Source organism: Bufo bufo, chromosome 9, assembly GCF_905171765.1.
Source record: "Bufo bufo chromosome 9, aBufBuf1.1, whole genome shotgun sequence".
NCBI classification, from domain to species: Eukaryota; Metazoa; Chordata; class Amphibia; order Anura; family Bufonidae; genus Bufo; species Bufo bufo.
In genome coordinates this window covers 71,654,986-71,668,434 of record NC_053397.1, presented here as the reverse complement: position 1 = coordinate 71,668,434, position 13,449 = coordinate 71,654,986, and the positions used below count along the sequence as shown (strand labels likewise).

General features: G+C 45.9%; 1 protein-coding gene across 4 annotated transcripts in view; it reads right to left on the bottom strand.

Annotated features, from left to right (window-relative positions):
- The window catches only part of AGL (amylo-alpha-1, 6-glucosidase, 4-alpha-glucanotransferase), a 141,947-nt gene that overhangs the window by 16,074 nt on the left and 112,424 nt on the right, over nt 1–13,449 (bottom strand). For all 4 annotated transcript variants that reach the window (XM_040407326.1, XM_040407323.1, XM_040407327.1 and 1 more), the window contains exons 27-31: nt 12,534–12,645; nt 12,304–12,439; nt 9,908–10,020; nt 9,261–9,472; nt 5,559–5,656 (exon numbers count right to left, since the gene is read on the bottom strand). In XM_040407326.1, coding sequence (XP_040263260.1) covers nt 5,559–5,656; nt 9,261–9,472; nt 9,908–10,020; nt 12,304–12,439; nt 12,534–12,645 — 671 coding nt within the window. The remainder of the gene's footprint in view (nt 1–5,558; nt 5,657–9,260; nt 9,473–9,907; nt 10,021–12,303; nt 12,440–12,533; nt 12,646–13,449) is intronic.

Sequence of the window (13,449 nt, the reverse complement as noted above, 5' to 3'; positions counted from 1 at the left end):
GAAGAACATGGTGTCGGCGCTGCGTCAAAGAGGGCTGTGCCATGCGCCCTGCATGGCACACGTGTTCAATCTGGTTGTCAAGTGGTTCCTGAAGTCTTCCACCCGTCTGCAAGACATCCTATGGCCAGGAAACTTTGCTTGCACTTCAGCCACTCGTACACCGCAAAGCACACCCTCCTTGAGCTGCAGAGCTGCATCGGCAGAACGGCATCCCCCAACAAAGACTGATATGCGACGTATCCACCTGTTGGAATTCCACCCTACATATGTTGGATCGACTATGCGAACAGAGAAAGGCTATAAACGATTTCTTGATGATCCAAATGGACAGGAGTACTCCCCTGTGTAACTTCGATGTCAGCCAGTGGCAGCTCATGTGTGACACCTGCTGTTTGCTCAGGCCCTTTGATGAGGCCACGTTATTTGTCAGTCGCCAGGACTACGGGATAAATAACGTCATTCCACTGCTACATGTACTGGAACAGATGCTGGTAAATCTGGCTGGTCGGGGGACTGGAGACGTGGCGCCTAGATCTCATGGCCACATGAGCATTGTGGAGGCTGAACTGGAGGAGGAGGAGGAGGACATTGGAGCACAAGCAACGTGTAGCGAAATCTGTGGTTTTTATACACAGGTGACAGGAGACGAGGAGCAGGAACAGCCAGAGGAGCTACAGGGCGATGAGGAAGACGAGGCAGAGGATCCAAACACACCGTATGCAGTGGAGATGGAGGCAGGGAGTCCCTCAGAGTCACTTGCACAAATGGCCCGATCCATGCTCACTTGTTTGCGTAGTGACAGCCGAATTGTCAACATTCGGCAGAGGGATGACTTTTGGCTCCCCACCTTGTTGGACCCTCGCTACCGGTCCAAAATGGGGGTCTTTTTTACACCCGCTGAGAGGGAGGACAAACTGAACTACTATAGAGACATCCTATGTAGTCAGTTATCCGCTGCCTATCTGCGCCATCGTCCATTCTCTTGCAGGTCTGACCGGGGGCCCTCTGCGCTCAGGTTCATCTGCCATGGCTGCTGTGGCAGAGTGGGGGGAGGAGAGGTAGGAGCAGTTCCAGCTCCATCCGCAGCAACTTGAGTCTAAAGTTGCTGATGAGCAGCTTTCTTCACCCGCCTAGTGAAGAAACTACTAGCAGCAGAAGCAGCTAGACCAGGAGCAGGACCGAACCAGCAGGTGGTGGCATACTTAGACAGTACCCTGCCACCCCACATTGAAGATCCACTGGACTACTGGGCAGCCAAACTAGATTAGTGGCCGCAACTGGCAGAGTTTGCCCTGGAAAAGCTGTCCTGCCCGGCCAGTAGTGTGGCATCAGAGCACGTGTTTAGTGCGGCAGGGGCCATAGTGACCCTAAGAAAAACTCGCCAGTCCACTCAAAATGTGGAGAGACTGACCTTTATCAAGATAAATCAGGCATGGATCAGCCAGATTTCCACCCACCAATGCCTGATGAATCAGACTAGATCATCCATGGTGCCACACCAACACTTTAACAAAAGAGACCGGTTTCTTCTCAGCTACTATTCTTATGCTGCCACCCGCCTGATGCCACACATCTGATGCCAAGTGCTCCTTCTTTCACCCACCATCTTCAGCTGGTACTGGTTTTGCCACCCACCTCCCCACTCTGTCACCAGGTCACTCTGTGGTCTACTGATGCTGCTGACACCTCCACACTATGTCACCTTGCCACTCTGTGGTCTCCTGATGCTGCTTCTATCTCAACACCATGTTACCTTTCCACTCTGTGTCCTCCTGATGCTGCTGCTGCCACCTCCACTCTGTCATAGGGCCACTCTGTGGACTTCTCATGCTGTTCGACACCCTCCCCACTTCATGACTGGGTCACTATTTTGGCTTTCGGCCTGGCTGACAACATCATTTATTTGACCCTTCTTCTGATCTGTCAGAAGGAAGGAAAAATGAGACGCACAACGGATCCTGTCTATGTAACAGCTGTAAGGCCTGCATGACATGGTCCCTATTTTGCATCAGAATTGGCTTATGATTTGGTAGCTGTTGAGGAAGGGTTGAGACACATGAATATATATACATATATGCATGCAAACACGTGCATGCATGTATGATATCTATGCATGCATTAATGGTCACTTTATAGGATGATGTGCGCAGATGTGCCCAGCATCTGGGCACATCTGCCCTTAGTGGCCCACAGGGGCTCATGGTGGCACCTGTGGGAAATATGTGGTCCCTGGAAGCTGTGCCCCCTTATAAGCCCGCTTATAATATATATGTGCCCCTGATAGATATGTATATATATAATCTATGTCCCTTATATTAGTATATACATGTGCCCCATACATCCATACACATGTATATTATGTATGCCTTTCATATATACATGTGTATGGGCCCAAGTATGTGTAAGCATAGAGATGTATGTATGCCCCCTTGTCAGCATACATCTCTATGTATATAATATATGTATAGGTGGGCTTATTGCTGCCCATTCAGACCCCCTGTTTTATATATATGTATATATATATATATATATATATATATATACACATATATATATATATATATACTTGTGGATGTGCCCCAAGCATCTATAAGTATATATATACAGTTAAACTGCCCAGAAGCTCCAATGGATGCCCCTCCCCTCTGGAATATGCCTGCTGGGTGGGGAGAGACCGAGAGATGTGCGATATCCCCACAGGCGGGAGGATCAAAGGATCCCCCTGCCTGGGAGCGCGGGCTGGTGCGGTGCATGGACCTGGCTGCAGGTGTGCATGCACATGCCTGCAGAGCGGGAAAACGGGAGCGAGCGCCGGGGGGTTTAAATAACCCATCGGCACTGCGCTCTGGAGTTGGGGACCGCCCCCTGAAAGTGAGCGCATCCAGCGCTGAAGTGCGGAATCAATTGCCTCCCCCCGATATAGAAGAGAGCGCAGGCAGCCACCCGGGCTGCGCTGCGCTAGGACACAGGACCCCCGACATCCCTTCCTGAAGGAGAGAGCTTCCGGCATTGAAAGTACACAGAGGAACGCAGGCAGTACTCACTTGCTGCTCTGCATTAGCTCCACCAGGCCAGAGGAGGGGAAGACCGAGCAATCGATCTGCTTCAGTGAAGACAGGAAGGAGAGGGAATTGAGCAGTGTGCTGAGTCCTGCTGGATGGCTAAGTAGCACTGCCCCATTAACCCCTTTAGTGCCCTGTCCCCCTGCCCTGCCCAAACACCCCTGCAAGTCCCTGCAGAGTATTAACTCCTTCCCTGATCCCCTGCTTGGCATCAACCCTGTCCTGTCCCTGCAGAGCATTAACCTCTGCATTCCATGTGTTAACCCCTTCACTGCCTGAGCAACCCTTTCCTGTCCCTGCAGAGCATTAACCTCTGCATTAACCCCTATACTGCCTGATCCCTGTTAACCCCTACCATACCAGGTGTTAACCCTTTCTGGGTTACCCCTTGCCCTGCCTTTCCCAGAACCCTGTGTTCCTTGGCCTGCAGCTATTAACCCCTGCAGTGCCACAATTGTGTGATTCACCCTCTTCGTACCCCATAGGGATAATAAATAGAACCACGTGGGTGGGCTGTTAATACTTGTGTGTGTATGGTACAGTTAGTTTGTGGGTGGAATTTGGGAATGTGTAGTGTAGTTTAGTACTGTATATATAGTGCTGTATTGTTAGTGTATTGCGTGCTTAGTGTATTAGGTGTTAATAAATACTGTGTTTTATGTATAACTATCTGTGTAACGTGTGGTTATTAGCGATCGTTAGGTTAGTAAGGCGCATGCAGCTAGCTTAGTGATTAGCGTAAGGTAAAGGCAAAGTATTGTATTATTATTATAATATAAAGGTATAAATGGGCGGAGTCATCAATAGATGGCTCCTCCCATTTATGAATATTATTTATTGATATTTGCATAAATATTGGTGATTAATAGTCCCCCTTTACAGTAGCTAAAAGGAAGAATGGGTACAAAAAAGAGAAGACATGCAAATATTCCATTCACGTGTCATCTCTGTTTTGGATCCACTCCTGTTTTTTTTGGCTTTAGCAATACTGAAGGATTAATGACCAAATGCTGACCAAGTGAAGGCGGATGCTCCACAGACAGGATACATTTTTTGGGGGTTATTGTTCTGACGGATCAGAGGAAAGAAAAAATAATCAGTGACGTCAACACAACCTTACTGCTGACATCCTCTCCACTCTGTCGGGGGCTCTACTTGTATAAGCGTTTAATAGAACAGGTTCTGCAGACATCTATGTGGAATCAGCTGCTGACGGTGTAAAAGGAGTGCGCTTCTTCTTGGGGCTAACATTGACCCGTAAGGCTGAGTTCACACTTGAGTTATTTGGTCAGTTTTGGCCCCGTAACTGCCCAAATAAGTGAAGTGTGCAGTGATCCTGAGAGCGACGCCTGTCATCTGCATGTCATACTGACTTACAGTATTGTTCAACTACCCCAGCAGACTCCCTATGCGTGTTACTGCGTTTTTTAACGCTATTTGCCACAAATAAATTCAGATCAAACCAAGTTTTTTTTTAAAAAATCAGCGAACCGGCCGAATCAAATTTTTGAGAAACTCGCTCATCCCTAAGCAGGACCTTAAGCATCAAAATGGAAGCATTGGTGGATCAGTGAGGTCTTGTTTCTTCTACAGGTGAAACTCGAAAAATTAGAATATGGTGCAAAGTTCATTTATTTCAGTAATGCAACTTAAAAGGTGAAACCCACATATGAGATAGACTCATTACATGCAAAGCGAGATATTTCAAGCCTCTATTTGTTATAATTTGGATGATTAGGGCTTATAGCTTATGAAACCGTAAGTCACAATCTCAGGTACCCTTTGCTCAGGGGATATGGATTAATTAGCTGACTAGAGTGTGACACTTTGAGTCTAGAATATTGAACCTTTTCACAAAATTCTAATTTTAAGTTGCATTAACGCAATTCCTTTTAATTTGCATTACTGAAATAAATGGACTTTTGCATGATATTCAAATTTTTCGAGTTTCACCTGTATTTAACCCACTCTGAGCCCTTTGACACAACTTTTTCCTCACTGCATGACCCCTCACAATTAAATTAGGATTAAAAGTGTTAACACTTACATATGGATCATTTGCACTAGAAAAGTTAAAGCAGCATTACAACTGGTTGCTGTGGGCAACAAGGACGCTTTTTTTTGTGAAAGGTTGCCTTCACATATGGCAGAAAAATCCTATCCATATGTCCTTTCTTTTGCCGTATTTTGCGAATCACTGACTCATTCAAGTCAATGGGTTCCGCATCCGCAGCACAGCATTCACCCGGCCGATGCCTGTGTATTGCGGCCCGCTATTTGCTCCATAAGTGAGGTCAGTTTCCGGTGCATAAAATGTGTTTTCTTCTAAAATATGACCATTTCATGCATTGGCCGGGACTTACTTATGACTATTATTACAAGTCTTTCTCCTGATTACTTGTATCAATAGTTGCAGAAACTGAAATACATTTTATTCATTAACACGTGTAATAAAAGAAAATAAATCTATTTCACCATCCCTGGACATCCACTTACTCTGGATCAAGCGTTTTCATTCCTAAAGGTCCCATCAATTTCTTCTCTACAGCTTCAAGAGCTTTCCATGCATTGGAAGGTGTGAAGAGCTCCGGAGCCTGTAACATGTGGTAACAAGTTTAATACTACAGTCGTGCGATATCCAGGATAATCTATGTATCATCTTTCATCAGGACAGAACGCTAGGTACATAGGCAATCCAGCTTGGATGGCAGCATGAATTAATATCCATGATTTGTTATAAAAGGAGTTTCTGGTTCATGAGTCCACTGATCAAACTTCATAAAAATGAATAAATAAAAATGTAATAAGCTCACAATATTATTTTCCAAGTGACGCTACATGTTCCCTGATCCTTGGTCCCCTTTATATAAAACCTGATGGCATGTCTGTGCCAATTGCTGCCAGCCATGGTGTTGTTTCCGCAGCGTAATCCGCAGTCAAAACGCCAACAACAGCTTCTCCTTTAATTCAGTAGGGAAAATGCCACCATCGGCCCATGGTCTTTTTTCCCCACTGCTGATTTCCAATACGCTTCAGAAGTGGCATGTTATTTATTTCAAGTGGATTTTACCTACGTTTTCCATTGAAGTTAATGAGAAAGGGCTAAAATGGCATATGCCAAAAACACGCTGCTCACAGAGGGGGATCAGCCTACTGAAGATAGCTCTAATCATCAAATGAGGTTTGGGTGCTATTCTTATAAAGAGGCCATCCCAGTTAAGGGCTCTTTCACACCCGCGTTCTTGTCTTCCGGCATAGAGTTCCGTCGTCGGGGCTCTATGCCGGAAGAATCCTGATCAGGATTCTCCTAATGCATTCGGAATGGAGAGAAATCCGTTCAGGATGCATCAGGATGTCTTCAGTTCCGGAACGGAACGTTTTTTGGCCGGAGAAAATACCGCAGCATGCTGCGCTTTTTGCTCCGGCCAAAAATCCGGAACACTTGCCGCAAGGCCGGATCCGGAATTAATGCCCATTGGAAGGCATTGATCCGGATCCGGCCTTAAGCTAAACGTCGTTTCGGCGCATTGCCGGAGCCGACATTTAGCTTTTTCAGAGTGGTTACCATGGCTGCTGGGACGCTAAAGTCCTGGCAGCCATGGTAAAGTGTAGCGGGGAGCGGGGGAGCAGTGTACTTACCGTCCGTGCGGCTCCCCGGGCGCTCCAGAGTGACGTCAGGGCGCCCCAAGCGCATGGATCACGTGATCGCATGGATCACGTCATCCATGCGCATGGGGCGCTCTGACGTCATTCTGGAGCGCCCCGGGAGCCGCACGGACTGTAAGTATACCGCTCCCCCGCTCCCCACTACTACTATGGCAACCAGGACCTTAATAGCGTCCTGGGTGCCATAGTAACACTGAAAGCATTTGGAAGACGGTTCCGTCTTCAAATGCTTTCAGTACACTTGCGTTTTTCCGGATCCGGCAGGCACCTCCGGCAACGGAAGTGCATGCCGGATCCCAACAACGCAAGTGTGAAAGAGGCCTTAGATGGCTGGATATTTAAAGGGGCTTTTAAACACAAAAAAACACTAATGGCATACCAACTAGACATAAACTTATTGTCTGATTAGTAGAGATCTGATCTTTGGGACCACCACTTATCCTGAGTAAGGGGCAGCAATTTAATTCCTACACAGTGTCTGGTCCAGAGGTACTGTGTACGTAAGATACTGAAAGGTCCACTGCTCTTTATAGGGCATCTGTCAGCAGATTTGTACCTATGACACGGGATGACCTGTTACATGTGTGCTTGGCAGCTGAAGACATCTGTGTTGGTCCCATGTTCATATGTGCCCGCATTACTGAGAAAAAATGATTGTTTTATTATATGCAAATGAGCCTCTAGGAGCAACGGGGGAGTTGCCGTTACTCCTAGGGGCTCTGTTTTCTCTGCACTTTGAGTGACAGGGCCAGACACTGTATATGTCATCACATCTGATCCTGTTAAAGAGCAGAGGACGTGGAAGTTGCAGAGAGAGCAGAGCCTCTAGGTGTAATGGTAACGCCCCCGTTGCGCCTAGAAGATCATTTGCATATGTAAAAACCTAATTTTTCTTAGCAATGCGGGCACATATGAACATGGGACCAACACAGATGCCTTCAGCTGCAAAGTGCACATGTAACAAGGCAAACTTGACTTTTTCACTTTTCATGTCCGGTGATCCTCCAAAAATCAAGGAAGACACACGGAAACAAAAACGGAAACGTATCACGGAACAGCTTTTTGTGGAACGCAAAAAAATACTGTCGTGTGCATGAGGCCTTAGGAGGGAGAAACGTTTCTAACCGTGGATTCATCAAGAGAACAAGTACATTTAAAGGGGTTGTCCGAGTCATTTTTTTGTTCTTTCTATGTTTCTAACTAGGCAAATGTAACAGCTTTCCAATTAAGCTCCATTCACACATCCATGTGTGTTTTGCAGATCCACAGATCCTCAAAACACAGACAGCGTTCTGCATTTTGCGGACCACACTTTGCCGGCACTAATAGAACATGCCTATTCTTGTCCACAATTCCGGATTGGGGCCGCACAATAGAAATGAATGGGTCCGCAATTCCGTTCCGCAAAATTGGGAACGAAATTGCGGACGTGTGAATGGACCCTAACTCACTTTATCTCCAGTGGCTGGTTTCTCAGATTTCACTGAGGGTCACATGACCTGTGATGTCAGCTTCTCTCCCTGCTCTGATAATGTTCGTGCACAAGCCTGAGAGAACTGTACACCAGACGTCACTGTGCTGGCCACGCCCCCTGCACTGCCGGCTGCTGCTTATTGCTCTCTCCAAGATTCTTAACCCCTTCAGCTGCACAGAGTCAGGGCTGAAGTGTTTACTGTGTAGCTGCAGGCAGTAAGGAGACAAATGCTGGGCATAGGAGCTGAAAGAGAAGTTCTGCAGAGCATTGCAGGTAGGGGGAAGATCCTGTGTGTATTAGCAGTGTCATTGTACAGCTAGGACTTGTAGTCCTACACATACAACATGCTGCTGAGTCTCCCAGCAGGCAGACATGTCACTCAGGGCAGCACTTGTATTCACTCCCATAGCAGTGCAGGGGGAGGCGCGGAGATTGTTGTTTTAGCAAGTAAACAAAGGGCCAGACGAGAACCAGGGAAATCAGGAAATAGATATTGTTTTTGCCTAAAACTTGCTTAGCTTTATATATTGCTGACCATCAGATTTACAGTGCTATATATTCTTTTTCCATAACTCAGTCAACCCCATTAGGCCTCATGCACACGACAGTTGTTGTGTTCCGTGTCCGTTGTTCCGTGATTTTCTGCGGGCCCATTGACTTTCAACGGGTCCGTTGAAAACTCGGAAAATGCACCGTTTGTCATCCGCATCCGTGATCCGTGTTTCCAGTCCGTGAAAAAAATATGACCTGTCCTATTTTTTTCACGGACAACGGTTCGCGGACCCATTCAAGTCAATGGGTCCGTGAAAAAACACAGAGGCACACAAGATTGTCATCCGCGTCCGTGATCCGTGTCCGTTTTTTTCCTATCATTTTCAAGGCAAACTTGACTTAGATTTTTTTTTGCACTTTTCATGTCTGGTGATCCTCCAAAAATCAAGGAGGACACACGGAAAAAAAAAAACGGACACGGATCACGGAACAACGGAACCCCGTTTTGCGGACCGTCGTGTGCATGAGGCCTTAAGAGAATAGTCTAAGCCCTACTAAACACTCACCACCACCATGGCAATAGGGAAGTTTGGCCGGAGCTGGTAATCACACCAGGGACTAGAGGCTCCATAGCTATCCTTATAAATTCCACGCTTGTGAACCAGGTCTGGACGTTGTTCGTTTGGATCAGAAGGGTTCTCAGAGACGTAGAAATATCTTTCAAAGTGATTTTGTATGTGCTGATTCCACTCATTAAAGGTATACAGCACCTCTTTTCCTGATTATATTAGACACAAGAAGACAAAAATGGTAAAGTTCAATTGTGAAGACAAGATAATGGTTTTATTTGACTCATTTCTATAGCACTGACATATTCCTCACAATCTAAGTTCCCTATCGGTATCTCTTTGGTGTCTTTTGTAAACATACAATACTCCATGCAGATGTTGTCCTTGGTCGGATAAGAACCATGGACCGTGGTGCTGCGAGGCACCAGTGCTAACCATCGAGCCACCGGGCTGGGGATCATTCCGTTGAAAATCCTGCTGAAGAGAACTGAATCTGCTCTTCCTTTCCAGCCTGCGACCATGGATTAAAATCCATAATTGCTTACATGCATGAGAAATGAAAGTTGCGCGATTACAGAACTAGCTAGGTAAAACAATGCTCCATGTGGTCACGTTATTCTGCAATATCTTTCGAGGTTTCTCACCTTCCCTCTGGACTGTGACTCCTTTGTATGGATATACACCCTGCTGATGTAAGTCCCTTAGCCAGCGCACAGTTGATTTGCTTAGGCCGACAATCTCCACAGCAGAGCCATCCCTGAATAGGAAATTAAGGAGTGAGATGTCGCCATCTAGTGTTAGAATATAATCAGCACAGCCTAAAACTTGGAAAGCTTGGAAGCAGCAGCCCAAACAGCAGATATGTACATCAAGGGGAGGATAGGTGGTATTGCAGTAATAGTATGAATAGTGTGATCAGTTTCATATATCTGTACCTTACGTTATAATGGATTCCAGCTCATCAGGTGACATTTGCATCCAACCATAAGATAGCCGCTCCTTTGACAATATACATAGCATTATATTAGGTAGAGAAACTGGCCGGCAGTATTGGTGGAACACGTGTACTTCCAGCTGTTGTCTGCGTTTTCTTTGTACTACTGTTACATGTAAACCTTAACAGCTGCAGTTTGTTGCAGTGTATCAGTGTATGAAATAAAGAGCCACTGATTTGGAGTCCAAGGCAGGCGACTGACTTTTGTTTTTGTATCTAGCTCACGATGCAAATGCATTTCAAATTGTAGCCGAGTGAACATAAGCCTATAGCTATATGGGTTTTCAGACTCCGAATGTGAACACAAATGTTTCCATTCACAGACAGCTGCCATAGATGTTGAAAATGGTTTGCAATTTAAACACAAAGTACAATAATTTTGAACCAACAGCCAATATACAGCATGTAAATCCCCCCAAACTGGTGTTTGGAGGTGCTGTACACCACTTTCACCTTCCTGCTGAGTTGGGCTGTATGGAGGCGTTTCTGGAGGAAAGCCCTGGCAGACAGCAGCTCTCATCCAATTGGAAATTAGTTGTGTTCAGGGCTGTGGAGTCGGAGGCAATTTTGGGTACTTGGAGTTGGAGTCGGCAAAAAATGAACCGACTCAGACTCCTACTAGATTTAAATTGGAATAAAAAAAAGCAAGTTTAAATGTCCCAATTCACAAAAAGTTATAATCAATTACCGTATTTTTCGCCCTATAAGACGCACCTAGGTTTTTGAGGAGGAAAATAAGAAAAAAATAATTTTGAACCAAAAGGTGTGCTTTTGGTGGGTTTTGAACTAATGGTGGTCTGTGGATGACACTATTATGGGGGCATCTGTGGATGGCACTGTTATGGCGTCATCTGTGGATGGCACTGTTATGGGGGCATCTGTGGATGGCACTGTTATGGGGGCATCTGTGGATGGCACTGTTATGGGGGCATCTGTGGATGGCACTGTTATGGGGTCATCTGTGGATGGCACTGTTATGGCGTCATCTGTGGGTGGCACTGTTATGGAGTCATCTGTGGATGGCACTGTTATGGGGGCATCTGTGGATGGCACTGTTATGGGGGCATCTGTGGATGGCACTGTTATGGGGGATCATTGTGGGGGCATCTGTGGATTGCACTGCTATGGGGGCATCTGTGCATGACACATATATAGCATCTTATCTTATGTGTCATCCACAGATCCCCCCCATAACAGTGTCCCTGTGTAGTGAATGGGGGCCGCATCTGTTTCTGTAATGGCAGCGGGGCCCGGTGCCTGCTTCATTCATAAAGTGGGCGGAGGAGGCTCGTGACATAGTGAGCTACGCTACGAGCGCCCACCCGGCCTCCTGACTGCCAAGAAGTTAGTAGTAAGTAGTACAAAAATACGGTACTTCTCTACTGTAAGAATAAAGGCCAATGCATGCAGTCCGTCACGTTACCGCAAAACGAACACGTTAAGTGACCATGAAGAAGCATGCTTTTCATATGCTTCACTATATGGCACGCAACACACAGTTAAGGAGCGGCAATACTTATACTTTCCATTGTGTTGTGTTCCGCTGTTACAGGGAACGCAACGCCCATGGTTAACCGTCCTAGCCTCTCGCTGATAACTGATTAAGTAAATAGGTTTTTTGCAGGACTAGACACTTGTATAAGTGAAGGGAATGGAGGGCCAATAGTTCAAGACTGAAGCTGTAAACCATTTGAAAAACTGCTGTCATTCAGCTAAGGCTATAAAAACTTGTAAACTCAGATTGTTAGCTTAAACTTTAAACATGACTACGGGATTCTACTAGGGAAATCATGTTTTACAATAAATGCCCCTTCCTGGATCCCCCCACTGCCCGATCTTCAGCAGAAGATCAGCACACAAAGGAGAAGGCAGCAGCTCCTAGCCAGTAGTTCTGTGGTAATAACATGTATGCTGCCTTTCTTTCATATTAAATACAGAGGAGTCGGAGTCGGAAGTACTGAGGAGTCGGAGCATTTATCTACCGACTCCACAGCCTGGTTGTGTTAATAGATGAAATAATAGAAGCAAGACAAAGCAGATGAGCACCTTGGTGTGGCTGGGATTCCTTTATTTCGGGCTCTTTCACTTTCCCCCATTTTGTCCATCCATGTCCCACAGTTCAGTCGGTTCCCTCCATACACAAAGCCAGTCACCGGATCAACCCCAGCACTGATGTTAAAACCTAAAAAAAATAAAACAGACATGAAGTATATCATAAGCTTGTTCTTATAGGTCTGGTTCTGGGGGTGAAATAGTGCTGCATTTACAGAACTCACCTTCATCTCTCATGTTCCTGTCAATCTGGGGCCCTGCGTTCCTTTCTCTGAAGTTGATACCTAGTGCATGGCGCTGCAAGGCTTCTTGGATAACCTCATACAGGAGCTGATCCTTTATATATAAAAAAAAAAAAAAAAACATAAAATTTTTTTAGTTTTTTTCTGGAGTTTTTACAGTTTTGTTTGTGTCTTATTTTTGTGTTTTCAGGTAAAAAAACAAACAAACACTAGCTCCACATACTGACGTCTATGGGAAATATTAAACGTACAACAAAAAGGGCACCTTTATTGCAGATCCGCAAAACACAGATGCAGTCCATGTGCAAATTTTTATATTTTTGTTAGATGGCCTAGAGAGAGCTGCGAGAAAGCCGCGGCACTACTGCGAGCGCCAAGGTCTTCTCAAACAGCTGATCCGTGGGGGTCCCGGGTGTCGGACCCCCACAATCAGACACTGATGACCTATGCAGAGGATAGGTCATCATTAAAAATATCTTGGAAAACCCTTTTAATCACGGCATGGCAACATCAACATACTGATGGGAATGCGTTGGCTGGGAACGTGATGCTATCTATGAAATATAGTATTCAAGGTTTTATCCTGTGTGTGCTGGACCATTTCTACCTTGGATTGGCTACGTTGCTGGAGCGAGTCTTGTGCACTGGAGTCTCAGCCTTTTCCCTGGCCAGCTGGACTGCGCTCTTCTTATTTGCTGTGATTTTTTCATGTACTCCTCTCAGGGCCGGACTGGCCTACCGGGAAATTTCCCGGTAGGCCGCTGGCCCTGGGGCCGCTTTAACTTACGCTTTGCTTTTTAGGTTAAAATAATTCTATTGTTTTGTATATTTTTGGATACTTTCACTCTTGTCCTTTGGAAATGTTGAGCAGATGCAGGCATATCTGCTAGGGAACATA